Source organism: Chaetodon auriga, chromosome 1, assembly GCF_051107435.1.
Source record: "Chaetodon auriga isolate fChaAug3 chromosome 1, fChaAug3.hap1, whole genome shotgun sequence".
Lineage (NCBI taxonomy): Eukaryota > Metazoa > Chordata > Actinopteri > Chaetodontiformes > Chaetodontidae > Chaetodon > Chaetodon auriga.
In genome coordinates, this window is record NC_135074.1 from 19,654,365 (window position 1) to 19,674,361 (window position 19,997).

General features: G+C 41.6%; 1 protein-coding gene across 2 annotated transcripts in view; it reads left to right on the top strand.

Annotated features, from left to right (window-relative positions):
• sbf2 (SET binding factor 2) overlaps window positions 1-19,997 on the top strand; it is an 89,570-nt gene that overhangs the window by 42,049 nt on the left and 27,524 nt on the right. For both annotated transcript variants that reach the window (XM_076728609.1, XM_076728601.1), the window contains exons 7-17: window positions 724-856; window positions 1,295-1,403; window positions 1,784-1,897; window positions 2,333-2,410; window positions 2,671-2,784; window positions 3,639-3,767; window positions 4,020-4,118; window positions 4,288-4,492; window positions 4,736-4,845; window positions 5,538-5,687; window positions 12,261-12,329. In XM_076728609.1, coding sequence (XP_076584724.1) covers window positions 724-856; window positions 1,295-1,403; window positions 1,784-1,897; window positions 2,333-2,410; window positions 2,671-2,784; window positions 3,639-3,767; window positions 4,020-4,118; window positions 4,288-4,492; window positions 4,736-4,845; window positions 5,538-5,687; window positions 12,261-12,329 — 1,310 coding nt within the window. The remainder of the gene's footprint in view (window positions 1-723; window positions 857-1,294; window positions 1,404-1,783; window positions 1,898-2,332; window positions 2,411-2,670; window positions 2,785-3,638; window positions 3,768-4,019; window positions 4,119-4,287; window positions 4,493-4,735; window positions 4,846-5,537; window positions 5,688-12,260; window positions 12,330-19,997) is intronic.

Below are 19,997 nucleotides of genomic sequence, written 5' to 3' on the forward strand. Positions count from 1 at the left end.
ACAGTATATGTGTTCCTGAGCTCATGTATTAATATCCTTTACACAATCATGTGTTCACAAAGTGATGAACCAGTGTTATCACACTGTGTTTTATTTAAGTTTCACACAGCATCCCAACTTTTTTGGAATACGGCTTGTATTTGCTCTATGCTGTGCAGCACACAAAGGAGGTACAATGCTCACTGACCAAAGACACGCTGCGGCAGAATAATTTATATCGGCAGTTTATTCAGTAAACGGATGAGGCTGCAGTAGCCTGTGCAGACAAAGTGATGCTGTCTTCTGAGCAGGCTTCTTCCTCACCACAGAGCTGGCAAAGCTCGGGCTTTTGGTGCTGCATCGGAAGCAGTCTCAAACATTGTACTCAGTTTAACAATTCATTGAATAAACTCCACAGATTGTGGAATCTTCGATCTTCAAAGTGAGATTACCACATCAGTACACAGATGTCTCCATCCCATCCATAAGTAGCACAAAAACCTTCTATATTAAGATTTGTCTGGTTGGTCTGTATAACACTGCCAACATTCTACAGAATATTGTATGTCTTGAGCTGCAGTAATCAGTCTTGAAGCTGTTATGAATACGCACAGAACTCCCAAATGAATATTGTGTGCTCTGATCTGTGTCAACAAATGTTTGATGAATGATCTGGAACAATGTGGCAGTCACATTCCAACAAATATCTCATTCCTCTCGTTCTCTGTTGTTTTCTCGTTACAGGAATCCAAAATGTTCTAAGCCTATTTTGTGCGGTTCTGACAGAACACAAGGTTTTGTTCCACTCCACCAGTTACCAGAGGCTTGGAGAGGCGTGTCGCGCTCTGGAAGCCCTCATGTTTCCCCTTAAATACAGGTAAGCATGCGTTTGACCCCAGTGGCAGGACAGATTCTCATGTGACTGCTATGGCTTGTGATTCGACTGATGATTAACTTTGTTCATCTTTGCATTCAGCTCAGGTGTATCTTTTGGATAAGATTACCCTTCAACATCATAAAATTTTGACCTTGTTTCAACTTGTGTATTTAGTAACTTCAAATGTTTCCGCTGACTTTCAGAATTCCCTTCTTCAAGAGGTGCCTGTCACTTATACAGTGATTAATTTACTTCTGTTTTTAGAACAAATGCGTGCATTAATATCATTCCAGTCAAACTAACTTTAGAGGGAGTTTTAGGAGAAATCATTTTTCTCCCCAGGGTAAAAGTTTTGAAAATGACTCTAACCATTTATCTTTCTTTCTGGTTTTATTACACATATGTGTATTCACGGTTAATGTCCCCTCCTGTGTTCAGTTACCCATACATCCCTATTCTGCCTTCACGACTGCTGGAGGTGTTGAGCTCACCCACTCCCTTCATCATCGGAGTGCACTCCATGTTTCAGACTGAAATCCAGGATCTGGTGAGTGCAGATGTGTCACAGGCATCCAGCAATCTCTCTTACAGTACTTGCAAGCAGAACTTGATGCCTGAATGCTTTCAAACACCTGTGAATCATGAAAGAATAATGGAATCTTTTGGAGTTTTTCTTTTGATGTCCTAAAAGTGATGATGCATTGTGACATTGTAGGATTTTAGTTCTTTCTACTGGACAGGGGAGTTTTGATTTAACAAGCCCTTTGGTTCCATTTTTACACATGAGAATTAAGTAATCTGCCCTTCGAGAAGATGTTTATATAGCTGATTTCAGCTGAGCTTCGTCAGACATGCTTCCTGTTCCTCACAGTACTCCTTCCAGCTGCAATCAACCTGACCTGTCAGTATTTTATGTGTGTTCTCCAGTTGGATGTTATTATTGCTGACCTGGATGGAGGAACAATAAAGATTCCTGAGTGCATCCACTTGTCCCTTCTCCCTGAACCTGTGTTACACCAAACACAGACGGCCCTGTCCCTGGTAAGTACAAACATACGCACACACACAGACATAGATGCAAATAAATTATTTAAATAATGACAATATGCTGACATTTGAAGTAAGCAAGAAAAACAAAATACCAAATTGACAGATCACAGCATGTCCTTGTTTAGCATTGGTATACGTGTCTGTCGGTCCATCTTTCACACAGACACATACAGTAAGGTATTTAGTAAGTAACGCTTGAATTGTTGTGGTCAGACTTGACTGCTGGTAAAATTGATGTTCTTAATTTACTTTCTTAATTAAATCATGCAATACTTTGTCATGGTGTGCTATATTATCCGGTTACTCATCATGCATTCCTAATAAATGAGGAATATTCTCTTATGTTGCTGTTGCACAAAGTTGTAGATAAGAGTGTCTGTTGGGTGAAAAAAACTAATCATGTGGAGATAAATGTATTCCTCACAGGTTTTGCACCCTGATCTGGAGATAGCAGACAACGCGTTCCCTCCGCCTCGCACTGCACCCTCCAACCTCAAGTTGTTGGTAAGTCAGCTTCTCTATCACATGCCCTGCATTCATTCATGATCCTCAGGCTGTCTCATTGCGAGGAGCGATGTCCTCCTCCTCCCACATCAGGAGGATATGATGGCCCTCAGTAGACAAAGTCTCTTATCGCTAAAAGGTTAGTGGAGGAGTGAGGGCACAAACTGACGGTAACCCATTGCCCTCGAGACAAATAACATGTGTTGCACAATAAAGTTATCAGACTGCATTAGTGGCGTGCGTGTGTGTGTTTTTTTCAGGACAAGGAGGTGAGGGCCGTCTTTCTCAGGCTGTTTGCACAACTCTTCCAGGGCTACAGATCCTGCCTGCAGCTCATCCGCATCCATTCTGAACCTGTAATTCACTTTCACAAGGTAAGATAACGACATGCTGGAATTCCCAGTGGTGAAATAAAAATTTTGCAAAAACCTTATTTTCCAGTATGTGACCTCAGATTAAACTCCTTTAGCAACTGCTCCTCAGCAAACACATTGTTCTTTTGATGTGCCAAGAATGTTTTTAGCCTGAGTCCAGCAGTGAGGATGAAATTACATGTAAAGACCCGACAGATAAACCTGTCAGGGATGCGTAGAGTGTGTGTTTGTGTGAGTATGCGTGTTGTTTTAAATGTGTTTTAAAGGCTCCATGACTCTTCCGTGATGCTATCCTTTTGTTTATGCAAGTTCCGGACACAATCCCGTAACCTTGGGCAAAGCCCGGCAATGAGCCATATGAAACATATTAGGTTTACATTTTTGTTTTGTGCCGGGGATTTTGTTTGTTCGTGTCTGTGGTGTCGCCGTGGTAACCCCTCAGCACATCATCCTCAAAGTACCCCACATGGATCACATTATAAACAAACGCTCTGCTTATTCGCCTGGAATCGCTGAGTGGGGAAGGCTTGAGTGAACAGTGTTTTATCTCTGCTCCCCACAAGCACAAATAATCATGCGTAAAGTAAATTAAATTCATTTGCATGTAGTCATTTATAACTAGATTTATTCCCCTTTTTGGACATGCTGAAGAACTTATCCATGATTTGAACATTAAAAGATGCTGGTCTCAGGCCCCCTTGCAGAGATACTTTGTTGAAGATTTTGTAATCTTATTCTAAAAATGGCTGTGATCACTATGCTTGTTTTTCATTCCACAGTATGTCCATATGAACAAGATTACATTGCTCCCATCTGTGTGGGGTTGTAACTGCTCTAATTCTGACATTATCCAGACTGCCTTCCTGGGCCAGCGGGGCCTCATTGAGAACGATTTTCTGACCAAGGTTTTGGATGGCATGGCCTTCGCTGGCTTTGTCTCAGAGAGGGGTCCGCCTTACCGAGCCTGCGATCATTTTGATGAGGTACTGCACCATAATGCCCCACTTAAAGCTGAACTGAATTACCATTCACTTAATAACCAGTGGAGTTCATTCACATTTTTCACAGACAAATCATACTCGATCTGTTAAATAAGCTGACTATCAGTAATGAGTGACTGTACTGCAGGAACACTGTTCATCACAGTGCTTTCAACTCGATGATCCACCCATTTACTAGTTAAATAATACTGGTTTGTTGTGTTTTTTGTTTGTTTGCTGATGTGTGTTTTCTAGCTGGTGGCCTTTGACATTGACAGTTTGAAGGAAGAAGAGGTCAGCCCTGCCAAGCTGCAGAAGCACATCAGGGAACTCTCTGAGCAGCTGTACAGAAATGTAAGACCACACAGATTAGCATAGCTACATCTCCTCTCCTGAACTAGTGTTGTACAATGTAGCACTAATGCCCTCATTTAAGCATGCTCCTCATGTGTGTATCCACTATACAGTATATACAGCAGTGTATCTGACTAATACATGCGGTTCCCTGCCATGTGTTCTGAAGGAGAACCCAAATCCCCACATGGCATTCCAGAAAGTGCCTCGGCCTTCAGAGGGATCGCACCTGAGGGTGCACCAGGTACCCTTCCCACTGCTGGATGAAGAAAAGGTGGAGAAGATGGTGCAGGAGGGTGTGGCAAAACACAGCAACACACCTCCATCTACGCGACCTGAGAGGAAGTGTGTTGTACCTGCCGGACCACCTGTTGGTATGGCAAACTTTAAACTGCCATAATGTGCAATAACGCTGCTGAGATGATGTGAACGTTCACTGAAAGTCTTCATATACCTGCAGGGATTTGTTTATATTATATCTCTCCCACAGTGACAGATTTAATGTAACTTGTATCTGCAAAATATGTCTTTGGCATGTGAAAATGCTCTGATGTTTGCAACAGCTGGAGTTTTAATCTGCAGTGGTTCCTCTCCTTTTCTGTTTCTCTGTGCTCCAGTGTCCATTATGGGTAAGAGCGGCTCTGTGTTTAACAGTGCTCGCAGGCTGGAGGTGGTGCGAAGCTGCATTTCTTTCATCTTTGACAACAAGACCCTGGAGACAGAAAAGGTGATGCACAGTGTCTTTCAGCAGGAGAGCTAATCAACCTTTAAACAAGCTCATCAACAGGAGGCATCTGCCCTTTGTGGAGTTATAGATTGCTCATCTTCATTGTGCTAATGCTTTCCAGCTGCCACACAGACACAGAAATAGATGGGACCTGTAATTAAGCACTATCTGACTCCATATTGATATCAGCAATGTCTGTCTCTTGTGTTTGCCCCCTGCAAGCATCCACACTGCACAAAGATGTCTGCTCAGATTTTCCTTCGTTGTGGCCCCATGTACTATGTGAAGTCATAGAATGTTCTGCCTAGCATGTATCCAATATGTTTCAAACGGGATGGTTGCCAGTTGCTTTATGTATCCCACTGGCTTCATATAGGAGTTATATAATCCAAGCCTGCATCTCTGAGCAAATGTAAGAATGCCTTAACATGCATCCTTTGACCCCCTGTAAGCCTGTAAAGCTTTTGCTGCCAAATGGTCACCGTGAACACTACTAACCGTACAGCAGGTCAGAGTAGGTGCAAGTGCTGTAAAACAAGGGTCTGCGGTCTTAAAAAAGCCTGAAAAACTGAAAAAGCATAGTTACCCATTTTTTGAACAAACTCAAATTGACAAGCATCTCTAATCAACCTCTCTTGGCAGATTGGTCACTTTAATCAGAAGTTTCTTTTTGCCCACCTTTGTTTCCACAGACACTGCCGGCTGCACTGCGCGCACTGAAAGGCAAAGCAGCCCGCCAGTGTCTGACTGACGAACTGAGTCTTCACGTTCAGCAGAATCGCGCCATATTGGACCACCAACAGTTTGACTACATCATCCGTATGATGAACTGTGCCCTCCAGGTAAGTCACGATAAGAAATGTCAGAGACATCCCATTCTGCTGCATCCATGCAATAAACAGATGGGAAACATGTACAGTAGTTCTTCATGCAGCCATGGAGGCGTATTACAGTTTAAAAGTCCACATAATTTTTTTGGATTGATGTACAATCAGTCAACTAATCTATTAGTTTATCAAAAATACTTTGACAATAACTTTGATAATCAGCTGAAAGTCCTATATTAAACAGAATCAGTAAACATTCACTGGTTCCAGCTCTTATAATATTTTAGATTTACGAGCTTTGGGTTTTGGACCGTTGGTTGGACAAAACAATTTGATGATGCTGTCTTGGGCTCTAGAAAGTTTTGAGGGTCATTTGTGGTCTAAAATAAAATAAATGAAAAAACAAAGAATTACACTCAACTCAATGGGATTTTTCCATCAAAGATCACTGTGAAAGAAAAACTTTGTCAGAAAATTATTTAAGTTACAATCTGTTACTGACTCTATACATGATGCAACAGTCAGTGAAGTTGCATCATACATCAGTAACTCTGACATACAGGAGATAGTCAACAAAATTATATCTGTGGTTTTACTGTTGAATAGGTTTAATTAATTTGATCTGCTGCTCAAACAGTTGTTTTAAAACTACATTTTTTTAAAAACATTTTTTGTTATTCTGCTCCAAGCAGGACTTTCACTTTCACGGTCTTAGCCAGCAGACCACAGTAAAGCTCAGCAGATGTCTTTCTCCTCAGCCTGCTCAACAAGTCTGATCTTTAGAGTTGATTTAATTAATTACCCAGATTTTAACCAAAGCATTACCTAAAACTGATGCCAAAGGTCAGGGACTAGTAGCACATATCTGGTTGCACATGTAAATGTTTTTGCTCTATACCAAGTCTTATTTTTTATGATATGGGTCAGATTTAGCAAGCCTGTTCTTCCTCTTCGATGTCTTTTTTTCTTCTTTCTCATGTTTGTCTCTCTTTACAAGAGTCTGGCAACATGTAGCTCTGAGTCCCGGTGATGCTGCTCTCGTTTATAAGATAGCATGTTTGTCTCTTCCTGGTGCCCTCATGCCTCGGCTACTTGTCAAAGTGAGTAAGTAATGTGTTTTTGTGCAGCTCATAAAGAGTCAGTGAGGCTTCACTCAACCAGAGCAGCCGGGTCTTTATTGGTAGTTCCTCATGTTTTACTGCCTTGAATCAGCCCTTTACAGGGATTTTAATAATTTTAAGCAGTCCTCACAGAGTGCAGCTTTAATGGAGTCACTTTAGATACCAGGCATTCTTTTCCCCCACAAATGATAGAAAGCCAATTAATCCCCCCAGCTGCCTGAGCCAGGGACATGCAAGGTCATTTGACGTGTCACTTGCTCCACAATTATGCAACAGGACAAAATGAAGCCAAGTGCAGCATTGATTTTTTTTTTAGCCAATATAATGTCTCCATGAGAAGGCTACCAATTAGCAAATTTAATAATTTATGTCTTTCCACACACAAAGAAAAAAGAAAAGATAGAAAACCTTGTTTCGTGCCTTCTATGCTGCATAATGTCTGCGATAGTTTCCAGGAGCCCAGATGAACTCTTTGCTACTTTGACAGTTGTTTGTCAGTGACGTGCATTTGTAAAAAAGCCAAAATGTGGAAAGATGCCACCATCTTTTTTGCCTTATGATTTAACACTAAATCGTTGCGAAGCTGCGTACTGTTTTGACGGCCCATTATTGTAACACAGCTGATAGCCAGACAGTCAGTACGTCTTTTTTTGTGTCAAAATGAGATCCTGATGTGTTAGCTTTTGTTGGAACAAATGAGTGATACCATTTAAAGGAGCAATACATAAGAATTGTAATGTAAATCATTAAAAAAATGAGCTAAAAATTATCAACAGAATGTTAAGAAATGACAACGTCATTCAACACGTCTATGTATTTTGTAGCAGAGATATCTACTGAAGTTAGCATGCTAACCAGCTAGCACCAGCTGCGTTCAGTCCTGGTTGCTGAGCATGGTTCCATTGCCAGCGTACTGGGTCTGAAAATGACCTTCTCCTCCAACTGGTCCTAAGCTCCTGTGCTAGTGGTGTAACCCCCCCCCCCCCCCCAATGCTACAAGGTCCCAGTGTGGGCAAAGTCAGCCAATAGCACTGCTACCTCCACAGCTAACAAGTTAACAGCAGCTATAGTTAGCAGCAATTAGCAGTTACTCAGGTAAGGGGCTATGCTGCCCCTTATTTGTTTGTAGTATGAATTTGAAAGGTGGCCCATTCTTCCAAATTGCACCCTTAAAAATTGTTCCAAAGCTGGAAATGAAATGAGACACAAAAATGGTGCGCAATCCAAGCGTTTCCTTCAAGCATATATATATAAAGTATGATTCTGGTCACTTTTAACCTAAACTTTTTGAGCTTGATTTCCTCTAACACGGTGCTGAAAAGACAATGATCCACAACCACACGATGGAAACATAATCATTTCACACATGGAGGAGATTTTGTTAACCGCAGCATGGGATAAGATATAGTCAGGCTTTCTCTTATGGTTTCTTGTTTGTTTGTTTTTTGGATTTTACTGTGCATTGTTCATCATTTCTTCTCTTATTTGAAGTTTGAAGCCAGGCATTTGTTCCTGGCTTTCATTTCTTGGTCTCATCTCGGTTGTGGGGGATTTGTCTCAGATGAGCTGTGAAAAGAATATAAATAGTAAAATGTTGGGCCACTAATTGCTTTCATATTCTGCGCGCTGCCCTCTTTCAACGCCCAGCCACGTAGGAACCCAAAATGTTGTATGTGTGTGTGTGCGTACGTGTGCTAACAAAGCCACAGTGACTTGTGCTGTAAAAATGTTGCTTGCTCTTTGTACAATGACAGCATGTTGCCTTGTTAGGATTTCTTGCATAGTTGTTGCTGTGACACATTGATTTGTAATGGCATCATCATGAGGCCAATTAAAACACTTAATGCTTAACTGTCAACTCCAGGTTAGAGTGATGGTTCTGTCGCCTGGCTCCCAATCAGTGTTTTTCTTTAGAAGCATTTCAGGAGAGCACAGCGGCATGAAGCGATATGTAATACAAAAATGCACAATCATTACTTTTTTTTTTTTTGTTGTCTACATTTTTTGTTCTAATACGTAAAAAATGTCGATACATCCTCTGGACTGAGTTGATGGCCCGGAAAAAGTTTACAGTGACGCATTTTTCCTGTTTAAACATCTGTCGTAATCCTTATCTGTGTCGTTTCTCTACATGAATCACACACAGTAATGACCCTCATTGAGGTATTTGAGTTAATTGCACATTTATTTGTTTGTGTGTGTGTCTGCGTTGGTCAGTGCTCCAGCTTTTAGAGGTAAATGTTGCGCAAGCCATGTGGGGGAATGAATCCTGCTGTGGATGTATCCTGGCATCCCAACCATTTCCTGTCAGATAGGATTATGAGTCCTCTGTGCTCTGCTCTCTCATGGCCCAGGGCCTCACGATGGTGCTCAAAAACACAGTCTGAATGGCAGTTTACTGTGAGAGGGGATTAGGGCGGGAGGTCCATGGGAAGCGGCCACAGCGGCATGGAGTCCATGAGTTCAGCATGATCCTGAGCTTGACCGTCTGATGTGCAAGAACACACGTTACACACAGATGTTGAAAAGTACGAGGCACTTAACCTAACTGTCCTGACGGAATCGCAGACTGCTGAACTGTGAGCTGATGAGCTGGAGTGCCAACCAACTGAGTCTTTAATCACTTTGAACATCGCCTTTAACAGTGAATAGACGACTTCATTACATTTTTACATTATTTAGATCATAAATTAGTCTCTTGCTGTGAGAACATGGCCCCTGTCTGCCTTAGTGTACTTGATGGACTGCCTTTCATAACATGGTCACTGGGAATCTGCACTGGGTATCATTCCCATGTTCAGATGCTCAGATGTTGTTGTCGCATGTCCACCAGTACGGCCAGGTGGGTGTCTTGCTCAGCTGAACAGCACAGACATCAATTATGAGGCTTACTCCCCTTCATATTAGTGATTCAAGCCGTAATTAACAGTAAAAGCCTCTGAGTTAAAAATGTCTATTTGTCAGTAGCCATAAAGGTCTCAAAAAACCATTCCATAATTCTCAGTTAGTCCCACCTTCCTGGAAGGTGCTAACTTCTCTGGAATGCTCAGGAAGCTGCTGTTCGTCCACATCCTCCAGCGTCCTCCAGCGTCTCCGTGGCGTGCTCAGTATTTTAGCTCACTGTATACGTGTCTGACACAGAATAGCTCCGTTAGTCATCATAGCTCCTGTAGTTTCGGAGGGGAGGGGGGATTGGTGAGACATACAGTAAATAATAGGAGGAAAGGAAGACGGCAGGGTGTCCTCGCAAACAGAAATGTGGGGATACACAATACCCTTCCATTCCTCCATTCTTGAAATACCAAATACTGTAGGCTAACATATTTTCCCACCCTGCATCATGTAGATATATTCAGTTCTATGACAATGACTAATTACAGTACCCCTAGCTTTGTCAAGTTCCTCATGTGATGCTGCTACTCCTCAGGATTCACTTTTCAATCAGTCTTATCTCAGACCTCCTGCAGATTTCACTGCCTATCTGTTGCCTCTGTTAGTTGACCTCCAAATATTTGGAGCTGTCACTTAGCCTGTCTGTCTGCTTGCAGGAGATTAAGATGAAGGTTTGTTGGAGATAATAAGTGTCGCTTAAGTAAACCTGATAATGTCTGCTTTATATTAGATATGACATGTTGAAGCAGCCTCTGGACAAAGCCTGTGACTTTTTTTCTTTCGAAGCATGACTGTGACCTTTACAGCTCTGAAAATCTTTGTCGTCATAAGTTTCCCTTGCAAAGAAGTGATGACGTGTCGTTGTGCTTCAGTCTTTTTGTCTGAATAATGCAGGTTTGTTAATTATTCACACTCTGCTGCCTGTGCGTTTCCACTTGTTCTATTTTGACTGGGGTCCATGAACTCCTGTGACCTGCAGCATTGTTAAGGATGCCGGTAAACAATGCTTTGGTGCCGCTCCATGCTGGAACATTTTACCGCAGCCCAAATAACTGCAAAGAAAAACACTCGCGACAAGAAAAATAAAACAGAAACTATGTTGCTCAGTCGATGGGGGGCCAGGCTTTCATGTGTGGCGGTGGAACTTGTGTTTTACATTTTCTCCCCTCTGTACATTCTTGTGTGTGTTGTTTTTTTTTTTTTTTTTCTTTTGAAGGAATGGCGTAACAGAGGCCCCCCATTACAGGCTATTATCAGAAAGTGCAGCATTCTTCTCCCTATCTTGACCGCCAAATTAAAAACTGATAGATTGCCGCATAGTTTTAGACAAACTCAGACACAAACTTAAGATTTCTGTTTCTTTGTTTTTGCACTTTCACATGAGGTAAAAAGAGAGATTTGGTAAGAAGCAATGTGTGTCATTTACACATTTTCTGTGTATGAGGTCCCACTCAGGGTTATGGGGTACGGCACCAGGTCAGAACCAGTGCTGTTGTTTGTACATGGTCTTAAATCAAGTGTCCTCTAGCCATTCTCATTTACAGAGCTCAACAAATAGGTCACAACAAAGCTTACCAGAGATAAGTACCAATTTCCTGTGAACTAAGTACTTTTGAGTCCAACTTGGGTCTTTTTCTCTTATTCTCCTGTTCTCATCATTCTCTGTAATCTCTGCAAGAAAAGTTTTGCTACGGCCCACAAGTCCCCTGCCCTAAGCCTCTTAATGTACTGTTCATCTTAATACTGTTCTCTTGAAAGCACCAGTGAGTACTGCCCGTTTGACCTGAAACAATCCCAAATACAAAGACACTGTGGCATGGTGTGTAAATGTCAAAGACGTGGTGTTTTTAGCTATTCCCCTGATTTAAAAAACAGAGACAATCAAAAAAATAATAAAAATGAGAATAAATAAGGGAATTGAATTTGCTTTCTGGCCACTCGTGGCTTCTTGATAAATGGATGCAGCATTTTATGGCCAAAATGACTGCATTTTGTGCAGCGCCTTGCGATTTTCTTCATTGAGACTTGTGTAGCAATCTAGTTCAAGAATGTAAAACATAAAATCACCAATAAATTGAAGACTGGAACGCTCTGACTATTGTGTCAAGGCAGGGATTATATAAGGCTATTGAAAGCATATGTCCCACTAGTGGAGTGCTTTTGGCAGAGCATTTTTTTTTTAGCATTGCCCTGACATTCAACAGGACAGGCTGTCTTTATGTAACAGGAAGTTACGTTTGCTGAAAAAAGATTCTTTGCCCCCCAGGGTTCTCCCAAATCACATCTCTGCATTGCTAATGTACAGCTGTGCAACAGTCATGTGCTGAAAGACGCAGGGTTCCATCTTATATCTTAGCATTAGACGGACCATTTCAGAATAGAAACAGTATCACAGTAACAAAATGTTTTTTCTTTAGAAATGTCTTCAGCCAGGTTTCCCCTTTTGCCCCAGTCTGTGTGACCTCTCTGTTGGAAACCTGTGCTTCAGTGCAAAAAGGTGTTCACAGAGCTATGTAACATGTCTCCTGCTGTGTCCTGCCCTGCTCTCACTTCTCTCCTGTTGTTTGGCCCACAGGACTGCTCCACCTCAGAGGAGTACACGGTAGCTGCTGCACTGCTGCCCCTGTCTACAGCCTTTTACAGGGTAAGGAAATGGATTAAGAAGAAGGATTTGTGTGAGCTCAGTTTAATGCCTCAGTTTCTTTTATTTTCATTGTTATACATGCAGAACACTGCACTCAGTCAAGTGCACAGTCTCCATGTAGTCTCTAAAGGATCATTTCAAACAAAAAACACAAATATATAAATAAATATTTCTGATTTATCCCCATTGGTTTCTAGGCATGTACATACTGGAGTTTGAGCTACTTAAACTGCTGTTGACACTCTAATAACTTTAAGGTGAACAGATTTTTTTCTGCTCAAATCATTGACAAAGTGCATGTAAAATTTTGGATTTTTCCAGAAACAGTGCCCCAGTTACTCAGAATATCTGTCAACATGCACCAATGACCAATGAAGCAGCTACCTCCACAATGAAGGCCTCAAACATGCGTGTGTTTGATTTCATGTCAATCGTTCAGAGTGAGGTCTGTGGACAGTTTTACTTTAGTGAAAACTGTAGTTAAAAAAAAAAGCTGAAGTAACGTTAATAGTATTTGTGATACTACATCTCCAGTGAAGTGTTGTACATTGTGATGACACAAAATCTAGATTTATAACAGTTAAACTGGCCGTGCTGATATGTCAGCCAGTATTAGCTTATTGTAGATCCTTCAGGGTCAGGTACAAATTGACCAAAATATAATAAGCAATCTCAGTACAAGAATGCCAAAGATATATTTCAGTTTCTCCATTACATCGTGACATAATCACTGAAGGGCACTTCTAAGTGTTGATATTCCAGTACTGTGCTCTAGTCAGGCTCTAATTAACACTGTACTGTAGAGAAGGTTGTAGTCCGGGAATAGCCAGAGAAAGGGCATTTCTCAACCTTTGACCTTTGCTGATCCCTGAGCATGTACATGCACAGATCAGCATGTTAAAACCTCTGTAGCAAAACATAAAAGACGGGCCATGGCTTTTGGTTTCCAAACCACATTATCAACACAAGGTAGCTGAATTATTGTCCACAACTATGTCCCCACAGCTGGCTCTTGTTGCTATGGGGACAGACACAACTGTCCGCATTGGCTTTTTGCCGGGTACCAGTGCCATACCCCAGTGGGCTGGACTGGGACCTGGCCCGTTCTCTACCACCACATGACTCATCCAGTTCACATGCCACTGGCTGATGTAACTCCCTTGGATAAGTCTTTTGCGTTGTTTTTCTTGTTTCTCTGCAGGGCCACCAGTATCGAAAATAAATCAATAAAGTCAGGGTTTCTTAGCTTACTGCATGCTTTTTAAACCATGTAACAAGAATATACCACTACAAAGCAATTTCTGTTTCATAAGAGTATCCATTAGCTAGTCGTGATTATTACACAATGGAGCAGTTTGCAGATATTTTAGTTCTAAGATTATAGATGATTTCTTGTCTGGCACTGATGACTAATTTGAAGGAAAAATAATTTGAGAATGCAACAAATTTTTCCTTGTTATTTACAGATGATTGGAACTAGTGACAAGCTTGAGCTCTGCCTCACCCATTGGGTGAAAAGTGAAGTGAGGTCAGGCGGGAATCTGCCAAAAGGATTCTGTAATCTCTGGTTTAGTGGCGTGAGGCTCATGCAGTGAAAATGTGAGAAAAACAAAGCTTGGTAACGGAGCATACCAGCAGCTGTCTTCATGGCTGTGGATTGAGAAGTCCACATGGTCCTGTTATCTCCCAGTTGATCCAGCATACCCTTTTTTTTTTTTTTTTTTGCTAATGTGATTATCAAATTCAATCTTAGAAGTTAGGTAACATGAATGGGATGCCTTGATTTAACAAAGAGCAATATGTACCATGACACTGCAGCACACATACTGTAGCATAATGAGTTTTGACTGCAGGTGTTTGTTTTAAGAGGCCTTTTTAAACATCCAAAATGTACCATCTCATATTTCAGAAGCCCCTCACCACCCTCCACCATGTCTATACTAACAGGAAACTTACATAAGTTCTGAGAGACTGTCTCTCAACCATCGCTTATACATTACAGTAGCTATGTGTTCTACAAAGGATACTTTATATGGTAAATGATCAACGAGTCCTTGAAGCTGACCAGACAGCACCGTGAATGTCACTGAGAAAAATGTGAGTGGAACTGAGCTGCCCGTATCTCCCGGAGTGTTTTTACCCCAGAAGTAATCAGTAAGATATCGTTGAGAGTGCTGCCCGTAAACACCCGTCCTCTCTGACTGTTTTATACTGTGTTTGTCTTTTTATGATGCTGCAGGCACATACATTGTTGTGTACCACTTTAGAAGTGGTTTGCTGGTGCTGCAGTAAAGCATGACCCTTCAGTGCCGTGGTTCCCATTGTGTGAGGAACGCTTTGCTACTTGTAAAAACCACCAGGAAACTGATTTGAAAGTTTGTTTTTCAAGTTTGGAGGTTGTTTTTATGGCAAATAAAATCATAGACCCACTCAAAACTGTGCCTCTTGCACTGACCCACTTAATGGTGCACTGGCATTAATGTTGAACCAGTATCGTTAGCAGGAGCTGAGAAGGTATTTGCTCATCGATTTCACTTCTTAATATAAATTAATTTCAAGATCAATCATTTTTTGATATTCTTTGTTTGATTCAGATGGCAGTGTTAAAGGATCTCCTACAACTGTTAGTCAATAGTGTAAATTTTGCACTTATTGTACAAGTATTCATGAGAAATCCATGTTTTTGTTTTTTTACTGCTCTTGCATGCCAAACATGGGGTAAAAAATTGCCCTCCTCTGTTCAGGCTGTTAGCTCAAGTTCAGGAGTCAGACATTGGTCAAGTTCCTGTTTGGTATTCTTGGCCAGACTTTGGCAAGCTCACACTGTGCTCATGCTTACAGAGGTGCTGTCCCCATGGCCCTCAAGTCTCCAGGTCGGAGAACGTGGGAATATCCCTCGCACTGCAACCGTCTGCTCCCAGAATCTGCTGGATAGACGCAGTGTTTAGTTTTAATGCTGACCATATTTTGACAACTGAACAGCTTATGCTATTGACCCACATTCTACGTTCACTTGTTTTACTTTCCCATTTCTTTGGTTTCCCCTTAGCTTGACCCTTCTTGAGTGTTTTGCTAAAACTGAAACACATGATGAAGTATTTCATGGGTGTTTGTTAATGTTTCAGATAGAAGGAAGGTAAAACTGATTTGCAAAATATCTTTTGGCCTGCATCATGCATGGATGGTGCCATTAAGCCTGTGCAGGTAAAGTTTATCTAAATGCTACACAACCTTTGCACAGTGGCCCTTTGTTAGAGGTGAGGTTTTACATTTTGCTGTCATTCTCTAATCTGCAGACAGTTTGTCTGGCATTCATTATCTAGTGAGGGGTGGGTTTATCAGGGGATGAACAGGTGTCATTGACGTCTGGGTCTCTTGTTATTCTGCCCTTTGCAGTCCCACGTTCTTCCATTTGATTGTGTCAACTGTCCAGGGAAAAAACACAGGTTGAAGCAGCAGCTGAAAAACCCAAACGCAGTTCTGGATGACTTGCACAACAAGAACACTTGACTGTTAGCATTCTTTCAGCCATAGTTTATGCATGGGGGGATTTGGCAACTCGCTCTGTCAAACCGCTCTGCACCATGTCCTTGCGAAGAAAATGACGTACTGCATGACCCTTGTGTATCTCAAAAACGTCCAGCTCTTAACTTACCGTATCTGTGTTTACTTTGTTTGAGAACATTTATGTTATTTGTACATTGTGTTTTTACACAGTTATGGCCTATGGATTCCATGATGGGCTTGTTTATTAGTCCGACTTTCAACATGTTGTGCTCTGTTTGTTTTACGCTTCTGAATACCATAAATACATTGTTCAAATTCAATAGAGAGTGTTTCATGGTTTCAGGATGCAACAAGTTTTCCTCAAAATGTAGAGTTGCAAAAGTGAGGAGATGGATTGTGTACAGGTCAGGCATACATTCCCACAGAGGACTTGTCCAGAAATAATGACTGTTTTTGTATCTACATTTCAGGAATGCCTCTGTTTCTGTGTCTTGCTGTTTCTGTTTCTTCCAAAACACTTGTAAATAATGTTGCTGCCCCAAGGCTGGTGACACATCAAATAAAGCAGTCTTCACTCAGTGTCTGCATACAAGTGCACACTCCCCTCAGTGACAACATGCACCATCTCTCAGTCTCCGAGAGACACAGTTGACGTGTGTGATGCTGTATGGCTGATGTTTGGAGGCCGCATCAATCATACTGTGAACCTTGGGATCGTGTCCCACAGTTCAAAACAAGATCCCAAATCCTGATAGCTTCGTGCCTTTGACCTGTACACAGCATTTTCTCCTTTCTGTCTCCCCTTGCGGATTTTCCGCTTGTTTTTCACCCTCAACACTGCATTCCTCCTCTTCACCAGTCACACGGCCAGATGGGTCTGATAGTGATACACTCCCTCCTTCCCCTTCATCTTCACTTCCTACTTTCCTCTCCTCCCTTTTCCTCTCCTTTCTCCTCTCCTTCCCTGTCCTCCTCCTTGCCCATCTGTCTTGTGGATGTGTCTGTAAGCCCTGTGTATTGTCATATTAGGAAGCGATGACCTCGGTCAAAATGACCTGCACATATCTGACACATCAAAAAAGAACAGCCAGGATGAGTATAGACAGCATAGACAAATCACACACAGACCCCCCTCCCTCTTGCCCCACCCGCTCCCTTAAACACACACACACGCCCACACAACATCTGCTGCAAGACACATAACACACTCCTGTGACAGAGAGGTATTACAGTAAAATCCAAAGAGCTTTGCTTTTTCTTGCTGTATTTGTTGATATTTATTCATGGCCATGTTTCACGTGACTTTCGGCCCATACGCCGTACCAATCTGATAACCTTGTTTAACAAGCTGTATGCGTCACTGTGGAAGAAACTGCCATCATTCTTTTATGTTTAAAGCAACATCTTGACTTAAACATTGCTCTCCTAAATATATAGATATGAGTGTACCAAATTTTTATTTGACATAATGGTATGTGATACCAGACCTTCCCCTTGTCCAGACCTGATTCAGCTATGTGAGTCAGAATTGGACCAATAGCCATACCTATCAACCCTCCTGTTTATCACATAAATCTCCTGTATTTTTAACCTTTCTTGAAAAAGAAAAAAAAAAAAAAAAGGCAGGCGACAGTATGTAGAACATGAGCTGTAACAGCTGTTGACATGGAGTCATTCAGTCGAACGGCAATAAGGCAGATGAGGGAACGAGAGGGGTGGAGTAACTGCTAAAACTGCTTGATCGGAGGAGGCTTACCCCAACGTAATGAAGAGCAACGTCAGTCAAATTCATGCTTTTTGTAAAATATGTCACACGGATTTTAGTGTACCACACAGAGGGAAAAGCAACTAATCTGCCAAACATAAATGTCTTAGGATTCACTCTGTGTGCCCTCGTCTAAATATAAGGGGTATGTGGACAGTGGTTAGAGTGGTGGGACAGCCCGGGGCCGAGCATCAGAAAAGATCCCTTATTTTCAAATCCCAGTGTGCCAATGTACAATATCAGTATGGGTATCTGTGCATCGCTGGTCTGTAAGCCTGTTGGTTTGAGCAGCGCCAGGGATGGTCACTTTATAGCCTCTCTTCAAAGCATTTGTAGCCACAGTAGATTTGTCTCTGTCCTTTCATCCAACATTTCTTTGCCCTAATTCCCATATACAGTGTAATCGTCTCTATTTCTAGAGAGAAAGCTGTTAATCTAAACAACCTCCCATTAATGTCATCCTTATGTTTCCTTATGGATTGAGTGTGTGGCTGTACTCCAGCGCAGCTCTTGTATATTTCGAGTCAAATCTATGTTTAGTGAGAGTGCTTTAGATCATAATGAGAGGAGGTGGAATTTAGGAGCAACTGAATGCAGGAGAACCAAGCACTGCTCTGCTCTTAAAGTCTCATCGTGTGACAGGTTGTTTGATTTTAGAGTCCAAACGAAACATTAAGATACATGGGCAGCATTATTTTTATCTTACCACAGATAATCAAATCAAAGTACCAGCGTATATACTGACCAATAACTTGCCAAAAGAGAAAAAATTACATAGTTTAAGGTTATTTAGAAACAGTGTCTCGATCAAATAGTTTATCCACCAGAGAGCACTAACAATATGTGTAATAATGAAATTGGTAGGTTTGAAAAAGTGGGCGCGCTTTGTATTCTGTGTTTATTGCTCAGAAGGCCTCAGACTATTGTTTTTCCTTTTTTTTTTCCCTATTCGAGATCTTTTGTATCCGTTTCTTGTTGGCCTCTGTCATTAGCCAGCAGGATATCCTCGGCTCTGTCTTTAAACACCTTGAAAACTCACTTGAATTTCTGCTGAACTCAGCAGTGTCACTTTCCCGAAAAAAGCGGTTTCATTTTTGGAATCTAATATTAGAAGAAAAGCAGCAGCAGACTGTTTCAGCAGTTGTGTAATAACATGTTAGAGTGTGTTTTGGGTTTTCGAGATGTTTACATACATTAAGTACATTTTTACTAAAATCCTCATACATGTGCCAGTTTAAGACCAATGATTTGTAAGTAAGAATGAGTTGTCATGTGAAAAACAAACTATCATCATGAAGTACAGTTTTAACTCCCATGAACTAAAAATAAGACAGAAGTTAGCATGTATTGCATGTTAGCTGCTGTATGGGCGTTAGCTCTCTGTTTACCGCCTGTCCTCCCTGCTCTCCTCTCTCTTGGCATCTGGCCCATCAGACTGGGAATAGAGCTGTTTTGGTTGTCTGTTATAATTACAGTAACCCCTCCAGTTATCATCCTTCAAAGGCAAACTATGAAGCGATAATGGAAACCGCTCTGTGGTGTCAGGCTCAGGGGAGAGAAATCAGAAGCTAATCAAATAACAGTTGAGCCTCACATGTGGCCGTCAGACCGTACAGGGAGATGGGCGGCTGGTGAATGTTGGTTTCTGGCCGGTCATTTACTGGCATACAGTGCTTCTGTTGAGACCATGTTATTTGTGGTGTGATATGGTCCTCCAGCATCGCTCTGTGATGTTTGCCATGTGTGTTACACAGCACATTATGGCCCAGCATTTATGCCTTCAGCTGAGCACTGTGTGTTCCCCTTCGTAGCTGTTTTTGCATGCGGCAGGTGCTTTACTCTTCAGCCTGCAGTAATGAAAAACAACAGCACTGCTTCCAAATGCATTCAGACACAGGAGGAGAGAGGGGTGGTCTGTTGTTCCATTAGGGGCTGTTACATGTTAAAAAGTTCCGACTCACAAAGAGTGATTGATTTCACTTAAAATCCCATGCCTGGCTTGTTTTTTTGTTTTGTTTTGTTTTGTTTTTGTTTTTCCACTTCCTCCCACTATTTTGGCAAACTCGTTTTCAAGGGCACTGACTGCAGACCAAATCCCCTCTAGATGGAAATACCCAATGAGAAATAAGCCTGCACTAACTCAGCTGCCCACATGTAGAGGGCTACAACTGTTAGAACACAGTCATGCAGGGCCGAACACAGATATTGTAGGCAGAGGATGTATTTACTGGAGGTGGGAGCAGCTGTCAGCTGTTGGGTTTAACCCATTAACATCCTGTTTTCCCCTTTTAGTTCAGGCCTGAAATATTCAAACTTCATATTTATGGTTGCATCAATCTGTCAAAAGAAAATATTCTATATGGTTTGTCTTTTTTTCCTTACATATTTCCCTCATT